The sequence below is a fragment of the Neofelis nebulosa genome, chromosome 8 (assembly GCF_028018385.1).
Source record: "Neofelis nebulosa isolate mNeoNeb1 chromosome 8, mNeoNeb1.pri, whole genome shotgun sequence".
In the NCBI taxonomy this organism is placed as follows: Eukaryota; Metazoa; Chordata; class Mammalia; order Carnivora; family Felidae; genus Neofelis; species Neofelis nebulosa.
In genome coordinates this window covers 29,275,093-29,292,229 of record NC_080789.1, presented here as the reverse complement: position 1 = coordinate 29,292,229, position 17,137 = coordinate 29,275,093, and the positions used below count along the sequence as shown (strand labels likewise).

Below are 17,137 nucleotides of genomic sequence, written 5' to 3'. Positions count from 1 at the left end.
TATTATGATAACAGAATGACTTTTGGAAAGCACTTTGATAGCCCAAGGATGGGGACTGATTGCCAGGAGAACCAACCATGTGATTAAAGGGTTGGAGTATTCAATGCCCCCTTCCTACCTCCAGGGAGTTAAGAGGGGCTGGAAATAGAGTTCAATTGCCAACGGTCAGTGATTTAATCAGTCCTGTGTGTGTAGAAAGCCTCCATAAAATCGCAAAACAGTGGGGTTCAGAGAGCTTCTGGACTGGTGAATTTGTGGAGATTTGGGGAGATTGGTGCCCCTGGAGAGGATATGGTGGCCCTCTGCCCTTCCCATACACCTTGCCCTGTGCATCTCTTCTATCAGGCTATTCCTGAGTTATATCCTGGTGTAATAAACTGGTAATCTAGTGAGTAAACAGGGTTCCTGATTTCTATAAGTCTCTCTAGCAAATTAATTGTACCCAAGGAGGGGGTCTTAGGAACCTCTGATTTGTAGCCAATTGATCAGAAGTACAGGTGATGACCTAGGCTTATGCCTGGCATCTGAAGCACCGGGGTGCGGGGGTCTTGTAAGACTGAACCCTTAATCTGTGAAATCTGATACTGTCTCTAGGCAGGCAGCACCAAAATGGAGTTGGATTGTAGGACACTCAGTTGGTGTCCAGAGAATCACTTAGTAAAGGGGATCCCCTCCTGCAACGTGAACTGAAATTCAGATCTGCACACTTTTAAGTACATACTGTAAGATGTGTTTCAAAGATGTTTGCAACTGGATGCTAGAAGCAGACAATTTATTTAGTCAAAAACTCTATTCAACATAAGTAAAATATTGCAGGTTAAAGATGGTTTTAAAATTTTTATCTATTGTTTTATATATGAGAGGTATGAATTCCAAAAGAAAGCACAGTGATGCCATTTGCCGTGTTTTATTTTGCTATTAGCTTGTTAAACATAACATGCAAATGATTAAAAAGAAACATACACATGACTTAGAGTAAAAAATAATTCTAGAAAAGAAAAGTTTCATTAGGTAACCATATAAATCCTTAATACCAAAAATATCACTTTATGTGTATGGGGCTTCAAGGATTTGGTCTAGTATTTTGCAAAATCATCGGCCTCAAAATTTACCACCTATTTTTCAGCTAAACAAATCTGAACGTTGAAATTTGGTTCAAGACACCAAACATCCATATGTGGGTAGCCCATGCTTTTTGGCACATTGAGTTGATTTAGGAATTATAATGCTGGGCTGACTTCCATGTAACCAGTAGAAGATTCTGCACATCATTTGACAGTAGAGATGTAGAAAATACTAAATTTACAAATAAAGCATAAGTTTGTTGTCTATGTGTGTGTCTGTGTCTGTGCTCGTGATGAAATAGGCCTGCCTTTCATCTTTTCTTGTAAAAAAAAAAAAAAGGAGTAAAATGTTTACAAAACATTTCCTTCAGAATTTAAAATTCATGGAAGTAAAAACAGCGACAAAAATGAATACTATCAAAACTGACACACACAAACGTAACCATAAAATGTTGCTCCGGGATCCACCTCAATAGAATTGGAATTCGTAGATATTAATTAACGGTGATTTCATTTGCTACACGTAGACATTCATACATATCGGGGGGCAGACTGGTGTGCGTGAGACGGTTGCCATCCAAACGCAAATGCTTGATCTTGGAGTAGGATAATGGTCCCAGGATCTTACAGAAGCTCTTTACTTCGAACTCTGGAAATTGAAGAATAGAAAATGTCCATTACTTTTTTAGTACATGGACTTGAATTGATCACTTAAAAAATGCTCCTATCCATAATAATGTCTATTAAAAGTCCTTCCCACTTACTTGATAGATCTTTGAATTTGGGACTGCTACAGGAGTGTTTCAGGCTACCAAATGACACAACAATACTTAGCAATGAATGCTTATAGTAGAGGGTTACCTGAGTGGCTCAGCTGGCTAAGCTTTTGACTCTTAAGGTCTCGGCTCAGGTTGTGATCTCATTTTGAGTTTCAGCCCTGCATCTGGCTCTGTGCTGACAGCGTGGAGCCTACTTGGGATTCTCTCTCTACCTCTCTCTCTGCACCACCCCTGCTCATGCTGTCTCTGTCTCTCCTACAATAAATAACAAAATTGGGGCGCCTGGGTGGCCCAGTCAGTTAAGGGTCTGACTTTGGTTCAGGTCAGGGTCTCATTGTTCATGGGTTTGAGTCCCACATTGGGCTCTGTGCTGACAGCTCAGAGCCTGGAGCCTGCTTCCCATTCTGTGTCTCCTCTGTCTTCCTCTCCCCTGTTCGTACACTCTCTCTCTGTCTCTCAAAAATGAATAAATATTTTAAAGAATTAAAAGTAAATAAACAATAAAATAAAAAATTAAAAAATATTAAGAATACTTATGGCAGATCAGGACATTCAGTTGAATGTTTGAGAGAATAGAACTTATTATCCTATCTGCATTTAAAAACACTGGATTTTAAAAGCCATTCAATTAATCTGTCATATTATCTGAGCACTCTTTTGAAATGTTTAGTCTAGCTGAAGAAATCTAAGATTGGTGCTGTTGTGTGAGCAATCTCGCCAATATAAACATCTTGGGGTTTTGCATCTTAAAATAAGAGACTAGATGACCTCTGAAGAGTTTTCCAACAACCACGCTTCATGACGATAATTCAAAACCCCAAAGCCAAAAGCAAATCATAGAATGTCCATGATCAGAGCTCGTGTCCTTTTCTCCTGTGGAAGAAAAGCTGCCACAAATGAAAAACTGATTTAGTTTTGAGTAGAAACTGAGGCTGCTTTTAGACTGCATGATCTAGGTGTGTACATAGAAACTGTCTATGTTTGCTCAAGTCCACTTCAGATTGACTTATCTGGTCCCCTGTGTTGTTATTTTCTTTCATTCTTAAATTCTAGTTAACAATGACTTCAGTGGGGCTCAACACACTGTTCTCTCCATTAATATGTTGTCTTTAACTCATCAGTCAAATTTCAGGGATCTTATGGCACCTATCTCTGAGAAAGCATGGAGGAATGGAAAAAAACATGGGTTTAGGCCGATACTAGTTTTCTATCTCTGCCATTGATCATCTGGATGACTTTGGAACATTTATCTGATCTTCTTATTAGCTATAACGTATCTTTCACACTGTGTTACATGAAGACTGAAGTGATTTTGGTATGGAAGCCACTTCGCCCACAGTACTGCACACTATATGTGCCGAATAACTATTGATGTCCTTTTAAGTTTGCCCTCTTTTCCAAATTAGGAAAATCTGTGACTGGGTTGAGCTTAAAGTTGCAAGCTTGAAATAGGACAATACTCTTTGACCATATATTTCCTAATATTAGAAAAACATGAAGGGGCTCTTTGTATCTTAAGAGAATGTGGACAATTGCTATCCATAATTATTATGTAGCAAAATAAGTTGAATTGCAAACATGCAAAGTCAAACAACAAGAATACTTGAAATGGATATACCTAAATGTCAAGGATGAGAAAGGAATAAGAGTAACTAAACACTCACATTCAGATGGCAGTTGTGTGTGGTTTCAAGCTCAGCTTGACACTGAGTGACCACTAGCATTTCTTCCACGGACCACATTTCTCATCTCCTATATCACCTCTTCCTTCTTGTAATCATCCTGGTCTTTATACTTCCAGATTTTCCTGCATCTGTGTGTCTTCCCTTTCTTGTCTCAGAGTATGAGGTAGCCCCATTCACATGGATAGACCTCCACCAACCAAATCTAATGGGTTTCTTCAACCCTTAAGTATCTTAAATCCCATTAGCGTTTTGGGATCTCTGAATATCCTTCCTCCTGACCACAAATGTTTATAATATGGGACCATATATTGCTACAGAGTGAATTTTCCACTAGAAATGACTGTAAGGGTTCAGCTATGATCATTTTACTCTATATGGTATGACAAGCAAGATTTCCAGACACAAGAAAGGATATGTGGCATTTCAGATCTGGCAGTCATGGTCTCCCTCTTGAAAACACCCCAACCCTACTAGGGGTTACACAAAATTGTTGCTGAATCACAAAGTATCATATTAATAAGTCATACTGTAATTTTTTGGATGGAAATGTCAATATCCTTATCCAATATGACAAAAGAACCAACTTTCATGGTATAAAGATGTTCAGTTTTAATAGATTACTTTGCAGATATGATTGCTTTATAAGTAAATCAACGGTTCCCACCTGCCTTTTGATTTAAACAACTTTGTCCGTGAACCGTAGGTTTTCTCTCCTGCCACCTTTGTTAAAGAATAAGATGGAGTGTGGTGAATTTCAATTTCCCACCTGAATCTGTATGGCTTTAATTGATAAATGTCCCAAAAGACCTAAAGAATACATGAACAGCCCAAGTGGATCAGGTCAAACTCCTACCCAGAAGATAAATAAAAAGTATACAATGGCAGCAGGAGAAATGAAGGAGAAATTGGAAAAATCTAACGAGGTTAAGTGTTGTGTATAAAAGAAGGAGCTCTTTCATACTATTAAAAAAGATTCTGAACCCTCATCGATTTCCTTAACTCTTCAAAGAAAATTTTTAATGTTTATTTATCTTTGAGAGAGAGAGAGAGAGAGAGAGAGAGAGAGTGAGAGAGAGAAAATGCAAGCAGAGGAGAGGCAGAGAGACAGAAACACAGAATCCGAAGCAAGCTCCAGGCTCGGAGCTGTGAGTACAGAGAGTGATGCAGGGCTTGAACTCATGAACCACGAATCATACCTGAGCCAAAGTCAGACACTTAACCAAATGAGCCACCCAGATGCTCCTATTCCTTCCCTCCTTAATCTTCCTCACCATCTTCAAATAACACTGTGAAGACCACACACACCATGACACGGATGACAGAGACAGATGATGGTCCATAAGAGCAGCGTAATACGTGGAGTCTCAAGTAAAGATGTCAGAGGAGACCACGAATATATGTGAACTGCTCTGGAGATAAGCAGGAGGGACATTTGAAATCTTCTGCTAGCCATCCCTCTTTTGGACTTGTATGTTCCTCCTCCAGCTAGACCTTGCCAAGAAATAAATGTAGGACAGAAATCTAAATCATGACAGAGGCAAGTGATAACAGATATCAAGAGCTAACACAGCAGGATGAATTAGCCCAAAATATTAAATTTGAAGAACTTTGTATTCAAGTCCTATGAGCTTAATGGTTTCTGATCTGGGCACTCCAAAGAAAGGCCAAACATTGAACAAGTAACTGAGCTAGAATTCTTCTATATTTGAATTAGAGGGATAGATATTTTACTGGCATGTTTATTCATTTCTGTTAATGGAGCCAGAGACCATATTTACTTGCACAGTTCAGGCATGTAAAAACTTGAGGAAACCTCAGTCACGTACAGGCACAGCTTTCTACTTACTTTCGAGTTCATTGACCTCCAGGTAATAGTTTTCAAGGTTCTCATTGACAGTCGGTATGTTTTTAAGCTTATTATAGGAGAGATCCAGCTCAAGCAGGGATGATACATTAAAAGAATTTCCAGGTACTCCACTATCAGCCAGTTCATTGTGCGATAAACGTAGATACTGCAGCCCACTAAAACGCTTGAAATACTCATCAGGGATGTTGCTGATCTTATTGTTGTCCAAGTAGAGAGTTAGAAGAGATGCTGGGAGACCAGAAGGCAGTTTGGCCATCTGATTGAAGCTCAAGTCAAGGTACTCGAGGGACTTAAGACCTTTAAAAGCAGCTGAAACAGCATCCTCTTTCAGTTGATTGTGTTGGAGGTGGACGAAGGTCAGGTTTACCAGTCCATCGAAGGAGCCAAGCTTCGTTATCTTGTTGTGCGTAAGCTGGAGATCCACCAGGGACTTGGGGAGTGGGCCCACAGACTCCGTAAGGTTGTTGTAATTTATATGCAGCTTCTTAAGTTGTTTCAGTTTAGAGAAAATTTTTCCTTTTATCTTGGAATTTTCTAGAAGGTTATGATCTAGAATGAGCCACTGCAGATCAGTGACGTTTTCAAAGGCCTTTTCATCAATATGGTCGATCTGGTTATTCCTAAGGTAGAGATACTTGATTCCAGGAGGCACCATCGGCACACTTTTCAATTTCAGCTCATCGCAGTACATGGCTGTTGGATAGCTTTCAGGGCAGTTACATTCTGGTGCACAGTTTGGTGATGATCGCCCATAAATCGATAGAGGGAAATCATAATCGTCATAGTAATAACCGCTGGCACCACCAGTTAATGCCAAGAGGAGAATAAACACACCTAGATTCATGTTTGGCAAATGCTTTGACTCCTAAATAAAGTGAAAGCATATTATTATAAAATAGCACACTTTCAGGAAAAGGATGTTGGATTTGCGATGTTAAATGCATTAGCAAATGTGTATTTTATTATTTTATAGTTTGTTTGGTTTTTTTAGAGCATCTAATGATGTCTTTTTAATCTGTATTTAAGCGTCAGGAAAAGGATGTACTTGTGCAACTTCTGGGGTGGTGAACAGGTTTCAGGTCAGATTGCATACACATGCGCCCCCTTCTGGACGAGCCAGGCCCGACAGTCAATCTCTCTAGGTCCTTCCTTAATTAAATGCCTTCCTGCAATAGGTTTCTGGGTGGTGCCCACTAGCCACCATGTTAGTACACTGCTTCAGAACATCCTTCAAAACCAGAAAAAATGAAAATGAAAAGACAATTGTAAGCTGTACCCTGTACCCTACCATTCACCATCATTAAAATATCTCATTAAGAAGACCCTCCCTGGGAATAGGGGCAATCTGTGGTTTTGCCTGAAGGAAAGCCATTCTTATCTATGTGTGTGTGTGCGGAGGGGTGGGCGGGTACATTCCTTTAAAAATGTCTGGGTATTGTCGGTGCTGAGGAGGAAGAACAGAATTCGTGGTGGGCGTGAGTGTGTGTGTGTATTATCTTGACTTGTCTTTACTATTCCATACCTTTAGGTGCATTACACAACTGTCTTCCGAAATTAATATTTGGCATATTAGTTTTAGAACGTGCTTTTAATTAGTCAGGGAAATGTCACAAATTCTAAAAAATAATTAAACCCATAAAGAGATCCAACTGGCAGAAAACATCTATTATTTTCAAGTTTTGAATTAAAATTGTCCTTTCTCAGTAACTCACCAGTTCTCTACCTGCTTCATGCCAAAATTTAGGAAGGCATGGCTCACTTCTCTGGATTTTAGTGCTCTCACAGCATGGAAGTGGAAAAGAGGTAGAACTGAGGAGAGTCTGCTGTGAACAGTGGCATTATGAACCATGTAGGAAAGGACAACCTTGAGAATATAAATTAAAAATAAGCTGTAACAGTGATCCTCTCATATGAACATGTTTCTACGGTGAGGCTCAATAAAGTATATTTCAATTGCTTGGGGAAATAAAGGGTTAGCAGTTTAGGTAAAGAGTTGGGCTTTTGTAGAGTGGAGAGTTATGTCTGAAGGATAACTCTGGAAGGGAAATCATAATGTGAAGCAGGATCCACATTCCACTATATACCATAAAATAATATATCTTCTTGCGAGAAATATGGTACAAACTTATGTGCCTAGATTGGTTGGGATGAGTAGGAATGTTTAGCACGAGAAATTGAGACATCTTTTCTTTGCTTCAATTTGAAATTATAAGGCACTTTATTTTAGCAGATGAAACCCTAGAAAAGTTGTTGGAATCACTCTGATAGCTGACATAATGTAACACGTAGCCAGATTCTCGAGAAATTATTCCCTAAGATTACGACGGCATCATTTAATTTAGCTGACAGGACTTGGCCATGAGAACAATTACATAGTGTTAATGTAATTACAGGATTCGTTTAAGTTGTAATACGTTAATGTTGAAAAGATTTGTCTTGCTCCATTAAAAAACCTCCACCTTGTTTAAACTGAGTATACACTAAAACTAATACTTACTATAATATGAGTATTGAATAATAATAAAAAAATGCTTCCATACTTTTTGGCAGAGTAAAAACAAGGGCTCTGAATTCAAAGAGAGTTTGTAACCATATAATGACTCCACTATGAGGCAAAAGCGCTCTGTGCTTTTTCCCCGTTTTTTTCCAAATACCTGTGGCTATGGAGGAAATGCTTTTCTCAAAAAGTAAATCATCTTTCCCAGAATTTCTTTAAAACATGTTTTTTAAGACGTACATCCAAAAATCAAATCTTTGAAATTAACAAAATAGAAATGTGATTCATGTCTAAGTCTTTTAGCTCACATTTTTATAACATGTTCATTGTAAATTGTAACAAATTATAACAATATAAAGTATTTTGAATGCTAATTGAAATGGCCTTTCTTCACTTCAAAATTGGGTCTTAACGACACTAACGTATATAACTAATTAGCATAAAATAACAAACATTTTAAATGCCAAACTTTTTTACTATGTTCAGTTTTAAGTAGTGTCTCATTCCAATTTTGAAACTTTGTATAACTTCCATTGCCAAGCAGTACAACATATACTATATAAAATTTATCTCAAATCCCTAAATCATGGAAAGCATATTAAGCAAAATGTGAAAGTAAATGCTCAAAACTGTGGATTTGCTGTTGAGTAGCAATTGGCAATGTTGCTCTGGAATTTCTTCTGTTCCTGTTACAATAAACACTGTCCCAAACAGCATCCCCAGTGCTATAGTTAAAACAGCACTTACCTTACTGTCTTGATACTGCTTTCGTTAATTCTTAAAGCAGATGCACTATGGACAAGAATCCACCAATATATGCTGTGAACTCTGTCAGGACGGAACTGGCTGCCAGATTCTTAGTGATACAAGAGCTGAAGGGGGGGAAACCCAGCCCAGTCACGCCAGTCTCTGCATGGAGTTATGTCATTGTGGGGATCTTGTGGGGTGGTGGCATGTGAGCATTCCGCTCTCTAACGAAGTGCAGGTGGACGTGGGGAGCAGGGACTGCCCAGCTCATTCCCTATGGAATGGGAGAGAGATTCGTGCTTAACTAGCCCAAATACCATAGCTTTGAACCAAGAATTGAGTCCTGCTGCAAAGGAGACATCTCCTGTAGGAGCACTTCTCTTGCAAAGCTCTTTCTCTCTGGAGCTGTGGGAACAATTAGGTGCTGTTCTCTCAACCAACTCTCAGGTTCATCTAAAGGTCTCATAAATCATAAACACAACAAATAATTCCAAGAAAATGCAAATGAGTCTTCAGAAGAATCAAATCTTTTTTTTTTTTCTTTTTGCCCATATACTTGAAATTGATATTTACTCATTTGGACTACCTTAATTGGGGGCTAAGGAGGTAACTCACATTCATTTCTAAAATACGAAAAATGCTTCATTTACTCACTGACATAAAAGGTAAAATCAACATTTCCAGTTTATTTTTTATGTTAAGAGGATTCATTTTATGTTATTCAGATCTGGAACTGATCAGCAATGTCCTGCCTGTTTCTTATTTTGTGGATTTAATTTAGGACTTCATCCAAAACCTTACTCGGGGATGGTATTCTATAGCTTAATGCCAAAAAACATAAAAGAACATGAAAAAATGTACACTAAAAATATCACAAGGCAGTAATCTTTCATTCTCTCGTTGCATGCTAGCAGTATATTTTTTTTCCCCCAAAACTAGAAGTTATGCAAAGCTGTAATCTCCCGAGGGCCTGGTTTGATACATCTTTAACTGTTAGTTCCTGATGCATGCTTTTAGCAAATGAGTGATATACTCAGTTCTTGTCAATTTCATCTTGTGATTGTATCAGCTGTATTTAGAGGGTTTATTTTGTCTCCAAATTTTTCAGTTCCTTGTGGCTACAGGAACTTTTAGAATAAGATATTTTACCATAAGTTGCCACATGTAAGATTTTTCCACTTTAAAATAACTGAAATATGTTACTTTTAGCTATGAGACCTGTGGAGTTATTCAGTCTCCCTGGTCATTATGAATACATTTGCCTGAGAAACTGATATTGGAGTAGTGCCTTATCTTTTGTCATGGGACTGTTAAAAAAAAAACAAAAGATAATATTCTTTTTTTTTTTTTTAATTTTTTTTTTTCAACTTTTTTTTAAATTTACTTTTGGGACAGAGAGAGACAGAGCATGAACGGGGGAGGGGCAGAGAGAGAGGGAGACACAGAATCGGAAGCAGGCTCCAGGCTCCGAGCCGTCGGCCCAGAGCCCGACGCGGGGCTCGAACTCACGGACCGCGAGATCGTGACCTGGCTGAAGTCGGACGCTTCACCGACGGCGCCACCCAGGCGCCCCCAAAAGATAATATTCTTGAAAGTAACTCAAAGAATGTTAAAGCAACTCAGCATAACATTTCATTATTATTGTTTTTAGAAAATTATAGAAAGACCTTATTTTATAACAGAGAAAGTGAATAAACTTCAACAAATCAGAAAAAAAAAGAGAACTAGACCAATCACATATAATTAAGTGGTTCATTATAAGTAGGTAGTTAAACAATTGTAAGCATTAGAGTGTGTCAAATTCTACAATCTGAGATTTAGTTTGAAACATTTCAGCTCTCTAGTCTTAGGATTTTTCTTTATTAAGCAATAAATGTGTTGGGACATCTGTAATAGAGTTTAAATGCATTAGATTTTATTTACCTCATTGTGAAGTTGATATATCAACATATACTTTCTTTTTTTTTTTTTTAATAAAATCAGTTCTTTGACACCAATTGGATGCTGCAAACCTTAAAGCATGTTTCTTGAGTCTATTAGGAAGAAATGAAATTACTACTCATGGTGTACTTTATCCAATGCTTTATTATCAGAATTTTCAAATATTTTTTACTTTAACTTTTATGCTTTAAAATCCATGTAAGTACTGTTACCACACTTTCAGAAGTAGAAACAGAGACTCAGAAAGTCTAAATAATTTGCCAAAAGTCACCTCACAAATAAATGAAAGAGCAAAATCTTGAAATATTCATCCACTGAGAAGACTGTGGACAGGATAGAGCTAAAACAGAGCAGTTAATTTAATCAGCTTAAAGTATTTTACAGACAATATTAGTTGAGACCTGAAATATTAACTATATGATGGTTTTTAAAAAGGCAAAAAAAAAAAAAAACCCCAGTAAACAGTATTTTCTTTCCTTGTACGTAACACGCTTACGTGCACACGCCCTCACATTCACACTGGGTGAGGTAGGAGCTTTCCACCCTGGCAAATGGAGTGAGGTCATTTGTGGTAATAGATGTTGGAGGTTTTATCAATATCCATGTTCAAATGATTGGGCTGCCCCCTCAGCCCATCCACAGATTCCCTCGGTGACTGAGGCCAGCAAGAAAGATGGGGAACATTCTGAACCTTTCATCTACCTCATCCTGAATCCAGCCCTGCATTTCTCACAACCCGCCCCCCACCCCCTGCCCCGCCCCACCCCGGGCTCACCACAACTTTCTTGTTTCTCTCCCAAAACCGTTCTGATGGCGGATTCTGTTTGTCCAAGCTAGCTGGTGATCTCTGAAAAGTCCGTCCTGGAGTAAGATAGTAGTAAAGAGCCCAGATTTGGTGGAAAGATAGAAACAGATTTAGAAACTTAAGCAAACTATCAGAAATTTTATATATATGTATATATTTTTTTAAGTCATCTTGGTAGCTTTAGTGTCTTCATGTTTAAAATGGGTATGATGATGTCTGTAGGTGAACTTGTGAGTATCAAAGAACACCGTGTGTATAATGCCATTGGAGCAAGACTTGGCATAGTACAGTAAAGGGAAGGGGGAGTGGATATACGTTCCAAGCCCCTTACTCGATGCCTGAAGCCTTGGATAAGACATAACCCTATAGATACTATGTTTTTCCTATACATACATCCATCCTTATGATAAAGTTTAATTTATAAATTAGGTACAGAAATAGAATAACAACAATGACCAGTAATAGGATAATTATAACACTGTACTGCAATACAAGTTATATGATGTGGTCTCTCTCTCTCTCTCTCAAAATACTTTATTGCACTGTCCTCACTCGCCTTCTTTTTGTAATGATATGAGATGATAAAATGCCTACGTGATGAAATGAAGTAAAGTGAATGATGTGGGCTTGTGAGGTAGTGTTAGGCTACTGCTGACCTTCTGATAGATTGTCAGAAGGAGGGTCATCTGCTTCCGGACTCCAGTCGACTGTGAGTAACTGAAACCGTGGAAAGCAAAACCATGGATAAGGGGTGGGGGGCTACTGTATAAGTGATTGATGCATTGAAATGCTTAATACTGTATAGCTGTTATTAGTTATTATTCATAGAGGCATAGAAACACAGATTTGGAAAGAATTTCGGAGATCATCAAATAGATGGGTAGTGTTAAACAAATTTCCCAAATTCTATAGCAGGACTTTTTTTTTTTTCATGTGAAGAGTTAAAACTAATGTGCTACCGGTACTCTACCCAAACTATGACATCGCTTTCCCTTTGGATTAGATGGATGGTCGTCCATGTTCCCCTTCACTCTGTATCTAGTGATATGTGACTGTGCATCTACATAAGTGAAGTCATCCAAAAGCATAGAATATGATGAAACACAATAACAATTCCCTGTTAGTAGAGGAGAAAGTTCTATTTTTATCATTTTATGCATTAGGGTTTAAAACTTCACTTTTTTCTGATTATAAATGTCAGAAAAGTAGTTTGTTTTAGCACACTTGGAGAACGTCTACATGGAAAAAGATGAAAATAAATATTCTAGCCCAGAGATGACAAAACTTTACTGTTTTGCCATAGGGTGTGATTTTGTACACACACAAACTCATAGACATTTTGATTTTCACAAAAATATCACACCATTTTCCTTGCAGTTGGGTATCCTTTTCCACAAAGCAGTAAGTGATGGATACCTTTCCATATCATTAAGTATTATTCTCTAATGCCATTTTTATTCACTGCATGAAATTCTATCCTATAGATGTACTAGAGTGTAATTACTTTTTAATATTAAAATGACCACTTGCTTTCTCTTATAATTTGCAAACTACTGTCACATGTAATGGAATTTTATTCTTCACATTGGTCATAACCTAATCTGTCTACTTTGCTTATCTCAATAGGTCACTTTAAATGAAGATTCTTTTTTTGGTAAGTGTTTTAAGTCAGAACAATAAATGAATGCAGTTGCATGTTTTTCTCCCTTCACATCAATCTTACTACCATTATCAATTTTAGCATTTCTTACAAGCCATGGAACTATCCTTCATCATCATCTTTATGCTTATATGGATGTGTATATAGTTTTTGGAAATACCTATCTTTTAAAGTTTATTTATTTTGAGAGAGAGGGAGAGAGAAAGAATGAACAGGGGAGGGCAGGACTTGAACACACAAACCATGAGATCATGACCTGATCTCATAATATATATTACATTCTACGCTCGTTTCCACTTCTCTTGGCATCTTAGGTGAAAATATTTTTTAATGATCCATAAAAAGGTTTATTATATTTTTGCATTAATTCACTTGCATTATAAAATTAATAGACACGAGAGGTATAACATGCTGAAACATTTCACAGCATACCAGGATGTGGGGTTCAGTGCAAACAAATCCCTCAGCCAACCGACTCTCCAATCACAGTCACTAAAAGTGATCTTTGTTTATTACTTCAAATATTTCAGATGTGTCCTATATACACAAGAGAATTTCATTTCCCTCCCTCTCTTTCTTTCCACCTCTCTCTCTTATCCTTGATGTCCTGCATTTTTCACCTAAAATACTTACCTTATTTTGTCTTAATAATGTTTGTTACAGTCACAGGGCATGGCATTGTAAGGGTGTACCAAACTTGTGTTTCTGCCCAATGGTGAGTGATTTAGTGCTTTCTATGTATCTTTGTTTGTTATTTTGATTATTTAATTGCTATGGCAATCATTGGTAATATATTTAGCAAATTTTGTGCACTAGTCAAAACAGTGCACAGAACATTTTTGCAAAACAAGACCACAAAGTATAATAACTTCTTTGTGTTGATTTGTGTAGGCACAAGGGGGATTTGAGGATTTAAAATAATTTATTGGACTATATCTAAGGTACTGTTTATTATAATAACACCTATAAACAAAAACAACAGACACATAGTATTGTTTTTGAGAACAAACTGAACTAATCTCTCAAAATACATTTATAGTCTAAACTACTACCATAGGAAATTCTAGAAAGTACAAAAATACACAAGCAGAAATCCATTAGCCATCAGAATGGTATCATCACATGTCCTGTAGCCTCCTGAAAGCTCTGCTTTTCACTTCTGAGAGAATCAAAGTGAAAAATACAAATAACATCTTAATATTATTATAAACATAATTTTTTTAAAAAAGGAATTATTTGGGGCACCTGGGTGGCTCAGTCGGGTGAGCGTCTGACTCTTGATTTCGGCTCAGATCATGATGCCTGAGTTGTGAGATCGAGCCCTGTGCTAGACTCTGTGCTGACCCTGGAGCCTGCTTGGGATCCCCTCTCTTCCTCTGCCCCTCCCTGTTTTCTCTCCTGCAGGTGCACACTCTTTCTCTAAAATAATAATTAATTAATTAGTCTAAAAAAGAATAATTTTTATATTGTGGACTATCTGAACGAACAACACTTTGAGCAGTGCTGCCCTCGACCCCTTAATTGTTGGCTTCTAGTCACTTAAGCCTCAAACTCTTCAGACAGGCTTTGAACCACCAAAATGGAAGCAATCTTTGAGCCTCATTCTGTTATTCTCTATCATTTTAGAATATTATAATTTCTTGTGGTTTACCAATTTGTGGAATTATTTTTAAATTATCTGTTCATTTTTTAGAAATGTATTTTATAACTTTGGCCTTCTAGACTGTCACTTCCATAAGAGTAAGACTTTATCTGTCCCTTAGGCTTGGCATAGGAAGTTCTTCACACATATATACTGAATGAACAAAATATTTTTCCAGGATATTTCTTGTTCTCAATCTGTTTACTTTTTGGATGGATTTTCATATATATATTTTGTTATCTTAAAGCCAATGCTATTGTATTTGAATGAGATCAGCTAAGGTGAAATTGATGTCTTTGAAGTATTGTGTTTTGACATGGAAGGATCGACTTTTAGCATTTATCTAAGAGGTTTATTTCGTGTGCAGATATCTAACTTGTAACTGAATCCGTATGGTAAATTAATTAATTTTTGAAAACCCTATGCCATGAGAGAATCATGGTAGACTATGATCCTTGTCTATTAGAGAATTTAGAATAATTTCCCTTATTTTTACTTTTTTAAAAGTTTATTCATTTTGAGAGAGAGAGAGAGAGAGCGAGCACATGCGAGGGGGAGGGACAGAGAGAGAGAAAGAGGAAAAGAGAATCCCAAGTAAGCTCCGCATTGTCAGTGTGAATCCCTACACGGGGCTCAAACCCAGGAACCCTGAGATCATGACCTGAGCCGAAATCAAGAGTTGGACGCTTAACCAGTGGAGACACCCAGGAACCCTAGAATAGTTTCCTTTAAATATTTTCTTCAGGTATAGTTTCCTCCAGATTATCTTGTCTTAATCAATGAAATCAAACCTAACATAAAATTTTATAATGTGCAATGCTGATGCGGATTTCAATTGTGTTCTACAGGATAAGCAAGAAAGAATTAAACTTCCCTGTACTTTTTTAAAAAATTTTAATGTTCTTATTAATTTTTGAGACAGAGAGAGACAGAGCATGAGCAGGGGAGGGGCAGAGAGAGAGGGAGACACAGAATCGGAAGCAGGCTCCAGGCTCTGAGCCATCAGCCCAGAGCCCGACGCGGGGCTCGAACTCACAGACTGTGAGATCATGACCGAGCCAAGGTCAGACGCTCAACCGACTGAGCCACCCAGGCGCCCCAAACTTCCCTGTATTTTGTATGAAAGCAGGTAAAGCATAAGAAATATGCCCATAACATTATAGTTTTTTTTGTTTTGTTTTTTTTTTTCTCAAAGTTCAAAGTCCAAACCTAGGAGCACCTGAGTGGCTCAGTCAGTTAAGACTCCGACTCGGTTTCGGCTCAAGTCATGATCTCATGGTTTCATGAGTTCCAGTCCCTATCAGGCTCCGTGCTGACAGTGTGGAGCCTACTTGGGATTCTCTCACTCCTTCTCTCTGCCTCTCTCCTAATCACTCCCTCTGTCTCTCTCTCAAAAAATAAATTAATTAAAAAAAAAAAAAAACTAAGTCCAAACCTAGAATTTTCTCTGACATGTCCTCCAAAATGATATATGCAAGCCGCTGCATGTGACACATGTCTGACGTGTTATGATTTTATATATGTCCAGTATCATGTATATTATAATTAAACATATTTAATTGGATTTAAATGGAGTGAAACAGGAAGTATAAGAATCATTTCAAATATGAAAATAAAAAGTTCATCAACATTGTTTTATAACGAATAAAAAGAGAAAATGATGACATCAAGCATGCTGTCTTCTTTTATCCCCAGGAATCCGTGTGTGTGCATTTGGTTTTACTGAAATATATTCCAGTGGTTAATAATGCTATGTAACATATTTGCTGCGAGATCTTGGGCAATTCACTTTGCGTCAGTTTGCTCATCATTAAAATGTGAACAGTCACTGCATCTATCTCCTAAAGCTTGTTCACGAGCTTAAATGAATTAATGTATATAAAACTCTCAGGACAGTTCCTTACATACAGTAAGCACTCAATAGTTGTTAGTTATTACTACCGTTACAGGGGTCCAGTGCTTTCAGTATGTATGAAAACAAGTGGCATGGAAGGTGACGTGTTGAATAAAAGCAGCAAATTCTCCGAGATGGGAATCTTTGCTTCTGTCTCTTCTATTGTCTGCTCTGGAACTAACTCTGTGTCTATTAACTCTTTAAACCTCATTTTCCACATTTGTAAAATAGGATTAATTGTCTTCATCATTGGGATTGTAAGAGGATTAAATAAGTCGATACATTAAAGTACTTAGAACATTCTAAGCATGAAGTGATTTATCTTTGTAAAGTAAAAGTATACAACTAGGCTTAATATTCATAAATGCTTAATATTTATAGTAATATTTACATTAAACAGCATGCAAAAGCAAATAATAATTACAACTTATCATGAGTGTTATAAAATAAAATGATAGGACGCAGTGAGAGAGAACACAGCATGGGAGAGCAGAGAAAGCCTCCTCTTGGATTAAATCCTACTTAACCTGGGTAGGAAAATGTAAAGAAGTAAAGG

General features: G+C 37.4%; 1 protein-coding gene across 1 annotated transcript; it reads right to left on the bottom strand.

Moving 5' to 3' along the window:
- Positions 1-891: 891 nt before the first annotated feature.
- Positions 892-8,931, bottom strand: LUM (lumican). Its single transcript, XM_058741818.1, has 3 exons — positions 8,640-8,931; positions 5,375-6,260; positions 892-1,713 (listed from the first exon to the last, which is right to left on the bottom strand). The coding sequence occupies exons 2-3, from the start codon at positions 6,237-6,239 to the stop codon at positions 1,559-1,561; spliced, it is 1,020 nt and encodes a 339-aa protein (XP_058597801.1). The 5' UTR covers positions 6,240-6,260; positions 8,640-8,931; the 3' UTR covers positions 892-1,558.
- Positions 8,932-17,137: the final 8,206 nt, after the last annotated feature.

What these genes read in the sequence shown, in the direction of transcription:
- LUM (XM_058741818.1), bottom strand. Translation starts at nt 6,239, where the DNA reads ATGAATCTAGGTGTGTTTATTCTCCTCTTGGCATTAACTGGTGGTGCC. An exon ending in GGAGGTCAATGAACTCGAAA is followed by an intron (nt 1,714 to 5,374) that starts GTAAGTAGAAAG and finishes TTCAATTTCCAG; the next exon opens with AGTTCGAAGTAAAGAGCTTC.